Source organism: Bufo bufo, chromosome 7 (assembly GCF_905171765.1).
Source record: "Bufo bufo chromosome 7, aBufBuf1.1, whole genome shotgun sequence".
In the NCBI taxonomy this organism is placed as follows: Eukaryota; Metazoa; Chordata; class Amphibia; order Anura; family Bufonidae; genus Bufo; species Bufo bufo.
Window position 1 is genome coordinate 218,511,872 of NC_053395.1, and position 13,159 is coordinate 218,525,030.

At 39.7% G+C, this 13,159-nt stretch overlaps 1 protein-coding gene across 3 annotated transcripts in view; it reads right to left on the reverse strand.

The window, feature by feature from the left end:
- The window catches only part of ATG9A (autophagy related 9A), a 38,247-nt gene that overhangs the window by 12,848 nt on the left and 12,240 nt on the right, over positions 1 to 13,159 (reverse strand). For all 3 annotated transcript variants that reach the window (XM_040440053.1, XM_040440055.1, XM_040440056.1), the window contains 2 exons: positions 10,673 to 10,800; positions 1,198 to 1,349 (listed from right to left, as the gene is read on the reverse strand). In XM_040440053.1, the coding sequence (XP_040295987.1) occupies positions 1,198 to 1,300 (103 nt within the window). In that variant the 5' untranslated portion in view covers positions 1,301 to 1,349; positions 10,673 to 10,800. The remainder of the gene's footprint in view (positions 1 to 1,197; positions 1,350 to 10,672; positions 10,801 to 13,159) is intronic.

Here is a 13,159-nt window from a genome sequence, read left to right on the forward strand (position 1 = left end):
GTGACTCCACCAGCAGAATAGTGAGCACAGCTCTGGAGTATAATACAGGATGTAACTCAGGATCAGTACAGGATAAGTAATGTATGTACACAGTGACTGCACCAGCAGAATAGTGAGTGCAGCTCTGGAGTATAATACAGGATGTAACTCAGGATCAGTACAGGATAAGTAATGTATGTACACAGTGACTCATCTTTACATGTGGCCTAATTCTATATGTCAACTGTATAACGAACCCCTGTTAGCCCAAGAATGTGTTGTCTAGGGGTCCTTACAGGGAAGTAAGCAACCAAGTTTGATCACAATTCCGTTTTGTTACCAAAGCCTGTCTAAGTGACAATTTGTCCTCTTCCTATTAGTGTCAGCAAGTTAAAGTCTGGACATTTAAAGGGGTGTTCTCATCACATACAATGGGGGCATATCGCTAGGAATTGCCCCCATTATCTGATAGGTGCAGGTCCCACCTCTGGGACCCGCACCTACAAGAAAAACGGAGCAGGGAGAGCTGTGGCTGCTCCCATATAAGTGAATAGGAGCGCACCGCGCACACGCGGATCCTGCTCCCATTCATTTCTATGGGGCAGACAGAAATAGCCGAGCAGCGCTCGGCTATTTTCGGCAGCCCCATTGAAATAAATGGAGGGCGGCTGCGCATGCGCAGTGTTCCCTCCATTCATTTACCCGCTCCGTTCTTGCTGTAGTGCGGGTCCCAGAGGTGGAATCCGCACCTATCAGACAATGGGGGCATATCCTAGTGATATTCCCCCATTGTATGTGATGGTAAAACCCTTTTAAATGCCCTTTTACGCTGATAATTATAGCAGACGATTGTCAGTAATCGCCTGCTCGTCGGTGAAGTAGACATTTACATGCAGTGATCATATTACCCCATGAATGAGCACTTCGATCGTTCCTCAGACAACCTGCAGCACTTTTACACCAGCAAACAATAGCTAACGAGCGCTCCTACGAAGACTTATTAGCAATTATCTGGCCAATGCTCGGCCACTGTAAAGGGGCCCTTAGAAAAATGTCTGAGATTGTGCAACCAAAGTGTGACACAGAACATGAGGAAGAAGGAACAAACGCGAAGAGTCAGATTAGACAATGATAATCAGGACACAGGTCACTACATTGCGGTACTAACAAAAGACACATGATTGGGTGGTTAGCTCTGAGACACAATGGACTACTCACATTTACTTCCCTCTGGCACATGCACCAAGAGGTCATCCTCCCCTATAGGCGAGTCTGTGTAGGAGACCTCCAGCCTCTGGTAGGGGGTGTCGAATACCGCCATTTCTCTCCAGTCTTACATGAAGATATCAACCTTTAAAATGGAGGACGAGCTGGACAGAGAAGGACAAGAAGAGACAATTTTATATCCTATGCATCAACTTATACAGTGATAATAGGATGAGAGATGAGAGAATATAACTACTATAATACTGCTATGTACAAGAATATAACTACTATAATACTGCTCCTATGTACAAGAATATAACTACTATAATACTGCTATGTACAAGAATATAACTACTATAATACTGCTCCTATGTACAAGAATATAACTACTATAATACTGCTCCTATGTACAAGAATATAACTACTATAATACTGCTCCTATGTACAAAAATATAACTACTATAATACTGCTCACTATGTACAAGAATATAACTACTATAATACTGCTCCTATGTACAAGAATATAACTACTATAATACTGCTCCTATGTACAAGAATATAACTACTATAATACTGCTCCTATGTACAGGGATATAACTACTATAATACTGCTCCTATGTACAAGAATATAACTACTATAATACTGTTTCCTATGTACAAGAATATAACTACTATAATACTTCTCCTATGTACAAGAATATAACTACTATAATACTGCCTCCTATGAACAAGAATATAACTACTATAATACTGCTCCTATGTACAAGAATATAACTACTATAATACTGCCCCCTATGTAGAATATAACTACTATAATACTGCCTCCTATGTACAAGAATATAACTACTATAATACTGCTACTATGTACAAGAATATAACTACTATAATACTGCCTCCTATGTACAAGAATATAACTACTATAATACTGCCCCCTATGTAGAATATAACTACTATAATACTGTTTCCTATGTACAAGAATATAACTACTATAATACTTCTCCTATGTACAAGAATATAACTACTATAATACTGCCTCCTATGAACAAGAATATAACTACTATAATACTGCTCCTATGTACAAGAATATAACTACTATAATACTGCCCCCTATGTAGAATATAACTACTATAATACTGCCTCCTATGTACAAGAATATAACTACTATAATACTGCTACTATGTACAAGAATATAACTACTATAATACTGCCTCCTATGTACAAGAATATAACTACTATAATACTGCTCCTATGTACAAGAATATAACTACTATAATACTGCCTCCTATGTACAAGAATATAACTACTATAATACTGCTCCTATGTACAAGAATATAACTACAATAATACTGCCTCCTATGTACAAGAATATAACTACTATAATACTGCTCCTATGTACAAGAATATAACTACTATAATACTGCTCCTATGTACAAGAATATAACTACAATAATACTGCCTCCTATGTACAAGAATATAACTACTATAATACTGCTCCTATGTACAAGAATATAACTACTATAATACTGCTCCTATGTACAAGAATATAACTACAATAATACTGCCTCCTATGTACAAGAATATAACTACTTTAATACTGCTCCTATGTACAAGAATATAACTACTATAATACTGCTCCTATATACAAGAATATAACTACTATAATACTGCTCCTATGTACAAGAATATAACTACTATAATACTGCCTCCTATGTACAAGAATATAACTACTATAATACTGCTCCTATGTACAAGAATATAACTACTATAATACTGCTCCTATCTACAAGAATATAACTACTATAATACTGCCTCCTATGTACAAGAATATAACTACTATAATATTGCCCCTATGTACAAGAATATAACTACTATAGGGGCGGAGCCTAGCCACGCAGCTGAATGGCCGCACGAGCTTGAGCTCCTCCAGCATTCCGGCTCATTTGCCCTATATAAGCCTATAATTTACTTTATTATGGGGAAACCTGGCAAGGAGAAGATCACAGGAAGTTCAGAGTCGACCCCACGGCACTCCAAACAGCCAGAGATGGAGAAGTTTCTCCGGAAAACGCCGAGAGCTGCCACACTGAAAGGCGCCAATATGGCGGCGTCTAATGCTCATGACTCCGACGCAGGAGAACTCTCTGATGCGGGCAGCGGCTCTGATATTTCAGATAGAAGGCCCAGAGATCCGCCTCTATCGGAGCGGACCCTTCGCCGGGTTCTTGAATCGGCCCTTACGCCTCTCAAACAAGATCTGGCGGACATCAAAGACGACATAAAACATCTAGGCCAGAGAGTGGTCACATTAGAAGGCACGCAAGAAGCCATTTTGACCTATGAAGGCAAAGCATCAGAGGTGCTAGCATCTCACAAGGCCCTATTGAACGATGCCTTCTTGAAACTGGAAGATCAGGAGAACCGGAGTCGCCGGCGTAACATACGCATCCGCGGCCTACCTGAATCTATTGCGACAGAGGCCTTGCCGACAGTGGCGCGTGAGTTATTTTCCATGATGCTTGAACCGGAAAGAGCAGAGGGAATAGTGGTGGAGCGCATACATAGGGCGCTGCGCCCTAGGCCCAAACCTCAAGAACCGCCACGTGACGTGATTTGCGGCCTACTAAGTTTTGTAGACACCGCGGCACTGTTGAAAAGGCAAAGAGAAATGGAGGTACTAGAATATGAGAATACGCCGATTCAGATGTTCCAGGATCTAGCGCCATCTATCCTGGCTAAGCGGCGCTTATTTAAGCCCTTACTGGAAGTCCTCAGGAAGACGTCGACCCCGTTCAGATGGCTATATCCCTTTGGGCTGGCGATCTCCAGGAATGGAAAGCTGCTTACAGTACGCTCTCCGGCAGACCTAGAGTCAGTTTGGAGGTCCCTGGATGTCCCTCCGGTGGAGATCCCCTCGTGGCTACCAGCCGATCAAGATGGCCACCTGCCTATCCCGCCACGTGTGTCCTCTTGGCAGACGGCATCCGCAAGCAAGCCAGATCGTTTGGGTCGCAGCAGGATGGACAGAGCCCTTACCTGAGCTCAAACCAAGGTGACATTGGTACTATTTGTCTGCTAACATGGACTGCCAATATTATGTCCTACCTCATTTTTCTACTATAGAGATGACTGTCTCTCGGCCCCACGGCATAATGTTTTATACGGAAGGTAGTGGCCTGTTCACGATTGTCCTGTTTTGAGGTCAATTTTATACTTTTGGCTTAGAGTTTTTTTTATGAGAAGTCAGACCTTAACCGGGACACTTTTCTGCTGTTTTGGAACTCTGCCTCCAAGAAGGCAATTTTTTTTCTTTCCCTATTTGCAGGGTAATGTTCGGATAGATTCCGGTGCTGGAAGTATTTTATGTTGTTGGTCTCCCCTTTTTGTTGTAGACCAAAAGGTGCTTTACCTGCCCCCTCGCCAATCCAACCCTGTCTTGGATGGTGATAGGTAGGCACCTACTTTTCTCTAGATGAATATTTCATCTGAGCTGGTTTTATACCAGCCTGACATGTTGTTGGTTATCTTTCTCATTTTATATTATTTTATTCTATTTTACTTGTTCCCCTTTCCCCTCCTTCCCTCATCCTGCTCATATATGCTATGCTCTCTCAGATATTTCCATGGTTAATATGTGCTTTTTCTCCTTAGTACGTATATTGTCATGTCCTCAATTGTAGTTGCCTCTCTAAACGCACACGGGCTGAACGAGCCATGCAAAAGGTCTCAAACCATCTCTCTCCTTCTGAGGGATAAAGTCTCGGTAGCCTTCCTGCAAGAGACACATTTCAGGACAAATAAAATTCCTAATCTTCCTCCCAGGAAGTTTGCTCAGTGGTTTCATAGTACTCATGATTCCGCCAGTAGAGGCGTCAGTGTAGCTATACACAAAAACCTTCCCTTTAAGCATACCGCCACTTCAGCGGATCTTGAGGGCAGGTATATTTTTGTAAAGGGGGTAGTTGGTGACTCTCCAGTTACATTCGCCAATCTATATGCGCCTAATAGAGGCCAAGTACCATGGCTCGTTCAGACCCTTGCTTTATTGTCATCTTTTTCTGATGGCCTGTTAGTTTTGGGAGGCGACTTCAATGTTGCTCTGGAACCGGCAGTAGACACGTCAGTAGGTAGACCATCTGTGTCCTATAAGCTTTCGAAAAGGCTTAAAACTTCCCTGAGAAAATTAAAGGTCCTTGATGTTTGGCGTACTATAAACCCCAATGGCCGAGACTATACATTTTATTCACATGCCAAGATGTCATTCCACAGATTAGATTATTTGTTCTTGTCTGACTCACATATTCGCAATGTCTCTGGAGCCCGGATTGGTAGTATTACGTTATCCGATCATGCCCCTGTTATCATTAACTTCTCCCTGTCCGGACCACAGAGAAAAGAACGCCTATGGCGTTTGAACGACACTTCTGATTTTGGACCCCACCCACGCATGCAAAATCAAGGCCTCGCTTTCAGAATTTTTTGCGCTAAACGATACACCAGATTCCCCGCCTTCTCCTTCCATACTATGGGAATCCCATAAGGTAGTTATAAGGGGGGAACTAATTGCACTAGGGGCCTATGTAAAAAAGCAAAGAACGCAGGCATTAGACGCTTTGCTAGCGAAGATTGCTCGCCTTGAATCCTCTCACAAGGAATCACAGGCTAAGCGCACCCTGACCGAACTTACTAAAGCTAGAGTGCACTTAAAAAACCTATTAAATATTACCTCTGCAAAGCTGATCCTACGCTCACGATTTAAAGCCTATGCACATGGGGATAGAGGAAACAGACTGATGTCGGCGATTACCAAGAAGCAGTTCTCTGACTCCTTTGTTTCCTCTATTAAGGACCCCAAAGGCAAAATACATAAGTCTACCCCAGATATAGCTAAGGCATTCTGTGCTTTTTATGAGACCCTATACAATCTACCCCCCCCAGATGGTGCATCTGTTAGTGATCTCTCAGAAGCTACTGATAAATTCCTACAGAATTTAGATCTTCCCTCTATAACCCCTGCCAAGGCATCTCATCTGACTAGACCTGTCACTGATCTAGAGATTCACAAAGTACTCATGTCCATTCCCTCGGGCAAAAGTCCAGGACCAGATGGGTTCCCCATCACTTATTATAAATCCTTTAAAGATGTTCTAATTCCCCGCTTCAGGAACCTGTGCAATTATCTTCTCACTGGTGGCTCCCTTGCCCCTCATTCCTTATTGGCACACATTACTGTCCTACATAAGGAGAATAAGGATCCGACATGCTGCAGCAACTATAGGCCGATCTCTCTGCTAAACTGTGATGTGAAGTGGTGGGCGAAGATCTTGGCCACTAGGCTTCAGGATGTGCTGCCTGACATCGTCCATGAGGAACAGGTGGGTTTTGTCCATGGCAGACAGGGGTCAGAAAATACAATAAGGCTTTTCCATCTTGTAAATTGGGCTAAAAGATCATCTAAGCCCTTGGTGCTAGTAAGTACTGACGCGGAAAAGGCCTTCGACAGGGTCAGTTGGCATTATATGTCGCGGGCCCTGTCGAGGTTTGGCCTACCTGACCAATTCATTACTGCCATCTATACGTTATACTCGACCCCCTCTGCCATGGTCAAAGTTAATAGAACACTGTCACCACCATTTCGCATCACTAACGGGACAAGGCAGGGATGCCCTTTATCTCCTGCACTATTCGTCTTGGTGATGGAGACTCTTATGTAAAATAAGATTGGACCCAGAGATAAAGGGCTTACAAATAGGTTCCTGTACACAGGTTGCTGCAGCATTCGCGGATGACTTTTTAATCATGACCTCAAACCCCAGAGAAGCCTTGCCCAGATTGCTGTTCATATTTGAAGATTTTGGGTTTATATCAAATTTTTAAATTAACTATGGGAAATCCATGGCTCTCAATATCTCTTGTCCACAAGTAGTGATTAATGATCTTAAGCGTGCTACTCCATTCACTTGGGCCTCCAGAGACATTGTGTATTTAGGTACTCATGTTTCGGCTAATGTCCAGGATCTGGCTTCCCTTAACTACATGCCGCTCCTTCAAACGGTCCGGACACATCTTCAAAACCTGAAACTCCCATTTGTCTCCTGGGTGGGACGGAAAAATTACATTAAGACCTTTATCCTTCCCAAATTTCTGTATTTGCTACAATCCCTCCCTATTTGGCTTCCAAATTCATATTTTACTGAAATACGTAGGGTATTCACACGCTTTCTTTGGAATGGCAAATCACCACGTATTGCTTACTCTGTCCTCACAAGGGATAGAAGGTTCGGAGGCTTTGGGATGCCAGATGTGAAGCTTTATTATACTGCTGTACAACTAGGCAGATGTGTAACTATTATGTCTCGCCAATCTAGCTCTCTTTGCTCTCGTCTTGAAAATGCACTATTGTCTAACCAAGAATTGCTTACTTTATGGGGTATTAGGCCTATCTCTGCTAATCATTGTTATACGTCCCCGGTCTGGAAAGGCATGTTGGTGGAATGGTCCAAAATGGTTCAGTCCCGTATCTTTAATTTCCCTAACACTCGTATGCCGCTTAGACTACTACAAAGCCACATCCATCCAACTGTGTTAAACCCCTCCGGGATTTGGTCTAAGCTCGCTGATATTCCTCTGCGGGATGTCCTTCTCCCGGATGGCTGTTTAAAATGGGATTCAGTAATGGACCTCCCTGAGGTCAAAACAGCACCCTTTTTTCACCTAGCAAATTTCCAGAGAGATACCAAATTGTGTACCGGGCCATTTTCTGATAGTAGCTCGCCCTCCTGGCTTGAAAAGAAGGTCTTGGCTACCAAACCCCCCCTCAGACCATTATCTCAGATGTATAAAGAAATGCTTTCCTCCCTGCCCCTGGAGCTTCGTTTTGTGGTCTCATGGGAACGGGAGCTCTCCATATCCCTTTCAGAGCCAGAAAAAGCGTTCATACTAGCTCACTCACACGGCTTCAATCGTTGTGTGAGGATTCAGGAGAATTCCTTTAAACTCCTGTGTAGATGGTACAAAACACCTGAGTTCTTGCATAAACTGAACCCAGAAATTTCCGAAAAATGTTGGAGATGTGGCCTGGACACTGGCTCCTTGTCACATATTTGGTGGCTCTGCCAAAAGATTCAACCATTCTGGACCTTAATTGAGGCTTTAGTTAATCAAATATGTAATACTAAGATATCACTGGATGCAAAGCTTATCTTGCTATGGTGTCCGAACAATTCCCTCACACCCACCAAACATGACCTTCCAACGATGCTGCTCACAGCAGATAAATTACTTATCCCCTTTTTGTGGAAGAATGACTCCCCACCTACTCTCCTTATGTGGACTGATAAAGTAGACCAGATCTACCGTTTTGAGGAGCTAGCGCACTGGGAAAATAACTCACGCCCTCGCTTCTTAAAATTGTGGTCTCCATGGAAAGTCTATAGAAACTTTACATAATAGAGCAGAAGTTTATCACTTCCTTGTTTGCCTCCCCTCCTTCCCTTCCTGATCTCCCCCTCCCCCTTCTTTTCTTGGATATCACTCTAAGATCAATGATAATGACTGTTTTGTATTGCTTACACTTGACATGTATGCTGGATAACTATTTTGTACCATATTGTCATCAATGTACTGTCTTGTGTGGGTCATGGCCCTGATTTTTCTTTCAATAAAAAGAAATATGGTTAAGAATATAACTACTATAATACTGCTCCTATGTACAAGAATATAACTACTATAATACTGTCTCCTATGTACAAGAATATAACTACTATAATACTGCCTCCTATGTACAAGAATATAACTACTATAATACTGCCTCCTATGTACAAGAATATAACTACTATAATACTGCTCCTATGTACAAGAATATAACTACAATAATACTGCTCCTATGTACAAGAATATAACTACTATAATACTGCTCCTATGTACAAGAATATAACTACTATAATACTGCTCCTATGTACAAGAATATAACTACAATAATACTGCTCCTATGTACAAGAATATAACTACTATAATACTGCTACTATGTACAAGAATATAACTACTATGATACTGCTCCTATGTACAAGAATATAACTACTATGATACTGCTCCTATGTACAAGAATATAACTACTATAACACTGCTCCTATGTACAAGAATATAACTACTATAATACTGCCTCCTATATACAAGAATATAACTACTATAATACTGCTCCTATATACAAGAATATAACTACTATAATACTGCTCCTATGTACATGAATATAACTACTATAATACTGCTCCTATGTACAAGAATATAACTATTATAATACTGCCTCCTGTGTACAAGAATATAACTACTATAATACTGCTCCTATGTACAAGAATATATCTACTATAATACTGCTCCTATGTACAAGAATATAACTACTATAATACTGCCCCCTATGTAGAAGAATATAACTACTATAATACCGCTCCTATGTACAAGAATATAACTACTATAATACTGCCTCCTATGTACAAGAATATAACTACTATAATACTGCCCCCTATGTAGAAGATAACTACTATAATACCGCTCCTATGTACAAGAATATAACTACTATAATACTGCCTCCTATGTACAAGAATATAACTACTATAATACTGCCTCCTATGTACATGAATATAACTACTATAATACTGCTCCTATGTACATGAAGATAACTACTATAATACTGCTACTATGTACAAGAATATACCTACTATAATACTGCTCCTATGTACAAGAATATAGCTACTATAATACTGCTCCTATGTACAAGAATATAACTACTATAATACTGCTCCTATGTACATGAATATAACTACTATAATACTGATCCTATGTACAAGAATATAACTGGATGAGAGATCAGTACCTGCAGAGTTGAACCTCACGTTATACGATTGCAGAATCTATTTGCAATGGCTACTACAGTGACTTAAAGGGGTTGTGTCATCTCATACATTGGGTTCAAATCAGTAGGATATGCCCACAATGTCTGATAGGTGTGGGCCCCACACCTATCTTTAGAACGGAGCCCGCAAAGTGAAGGAGGGTGCAACGCACATGCATGGCGGCTCTCCATTAATTTCTATGGCAGTGTCGAAAATAGCAGAGTAGCGTCCTCGGCTACTTTCGGGAAGTCCCGTTGATATGCATGGGAAGCGCACCGTGCAAGTGCGGCCACCGATCCATGCACTTCTAATGGAACTCGGCTACTTTCGGCAGTCCCATAGAAATGAATGGAGGGCCGTGAACCCTCCTTCATTTCACAGGCTCCGTTCTGAAGATAGGTGCAGGTATGAGATTATACAATCCCTTTAAAAAGGAGCAGTGTTATCATACATGAAATATGCAGCCAATGCCCAACTGGAGAAAGAATTAACTGCTGTGACCACCAATGATCACAGGGACAAACTGGCAGTGAAGCTAGGACGGCGGGCGATATGCGGTATGATATAGAGCACAGTACAAGAGACCAGGCACAGCTACTTACCTGAAGACACTGGTTCCAGGCTCCACAAAAATGTTAATTTTTCTATTAACATTTTCTTTGGATACAATAATGTGATAAATCTTCACAGAACATGTGATTTACATCTCCATATCTCTACATCGCAACATCTGAGGAATAAAACAATAATACAAGATAGATAAATTCTAACCCTTTAATACTTTCTACAAGAATAAAACTACTATAATACTGCTCCTATGTACAGGAATATAACCACTATAATACTGCCTCCTATCTACAAGAATATAACTACTATAATACTGCTCCTATGTACAAGAATATAACTACTATAATACTGCTCCTATGTACAAGACTATAACTACTATAATACTGCTCCTATGTACAAGAATATAACTACTATAATACTGCCTCCTATGTACAAGAATATAACTACTATAATACTGCTCCTATGTACAAGAATATAACTACTATAATACTGCCTCCTATGTACAAGAATATAACTACTATAATACTGCCTCCTATGTACAAGAATATATCTACTATAATACTGCTCCTATGTACAAGAATATAACTACTATAATACTGCCTCCTATGTACAGGAATATAACTACTATAATACTGCTCCTATGTACAAGAATATAACTACAATAATACTGCTCCTATGTACAAGAATATAACTACTATAATACTGCTCCTATGTACAAGAATATAACTACTATAATACTGCTCCTATGTACAAGAATATAACTACTATAATACTGCCTCCTATGTACAAGAATATAACTACTATAATACTGCCTCCTATGTACAAGAATATAACTACTATAATACTGCTCCTATGTACAAGAATATAACTACTATAATACTGCCTCCTATGTACAAGAATATAACTACTATAATACTGCTCCTATGTACAAGACTATAACTACTATAATACTGCTCCTAAGTACAAGAATATAACTACTATAATACTGCCTCCTATGTACAAGAATATAACTACTATAATACTGCTTCTATGTACAAGAATATAACTACTATAATACTGCTCCTATATACAAGAATATAACTACTATAATACTGCCTCCTATGTACAAGACTATAACTACTATAATACTGCCTCCTATGTACAAGAATATAACTACTATAATACTGCTCCTATGTACAAGACTATAACTACTATAATACTGCTCCTATGTACAAGAATATAACTACTATAATACTGCTACTATGTACAAGAATATAACTACTATAATACTGCTCCTATATACAAGAATATAACTACTGTAATACTGCTCCTATGTACAAGAATATATCTACTATAATACTGCCTCCTATGTACAAGAATATAACTACTATAATACTGCTTCTATGTACAAGAATATAACTACTATAATACTGCTCCTATATACAAGAATATAACTACTGTAATACTGCTCCTATGTACAAGAATATATCTACTATAATACTGCCTCCTATGTACAAGAATATAACTACTATAATACTGCCTCCTATGTACAAGAATATAACTACTATAATACTACTCCTATGTACAAGAATATAACTACTATAATACTGCCTCCTATGTACAAGAATATAACTACTATAATACTGCTCCTATGTACAAGAATATACCTACTATAATACTGCCTCCTATGTACAAGAATATAACTACTATAATACTGCTCCTATGTACAAGACTATAAGTACTATAATACTGCTCCTATATACAAGAATATAACTACCATAATACTGCCTCCTATGTACAAAAATATAACTACTATAATACTGCTCCTATGTACAAGAATATAGCTACTATAATACTGCTCCTATGTACAAGAATATAACTACTATAATACTGCTCCTATGTACAAGAATATAACTACTATAATACTGCTCCTATGTACAAGAATATAACTACTATAATACTGCTCCTATGTACAAGACTATAACTACTATAATACTGCTCCTATGTACAAGAATATAACTACTATAATACTGCTACTATGTACAAGAATATAACTACTATAATACTGCTCCTATATACAAGAATATAACTACTGTAATACTGCTCCTATGTACAAGAATATATCTACTATAATACTGCCTCCTATGTACAAGAATATAACTACTATAATACTGCTCCTATGTACAAGAATATAACTACTATAGTCCACAAGTAGTGATTAATGATCTTAAGCGTGCTACTCCATTCACTTGGGCCTCCAGAGACATTGTGTATTTAGGTACTCATGTTTCGGCTAATGTCCAGGATCTGGCTTCCCTTAACTACCTGCCGCTCCTTCAAACGGTCCGAACACATCTACAAAACCTGAAACTCCCATTTGTCTCCTGGGTGGGACGGAAAAATTACATTAAGACCTTTATCCTTCCCAAATTTCTGTATTTGCTACAGTCCCTCCCTATTTGGCTTCCAAATTCATATTTTACTGAAATACGTAGGGTATTCACACGCTTCCTATGGAATGGCAAATCGCCACGCATTGCTTA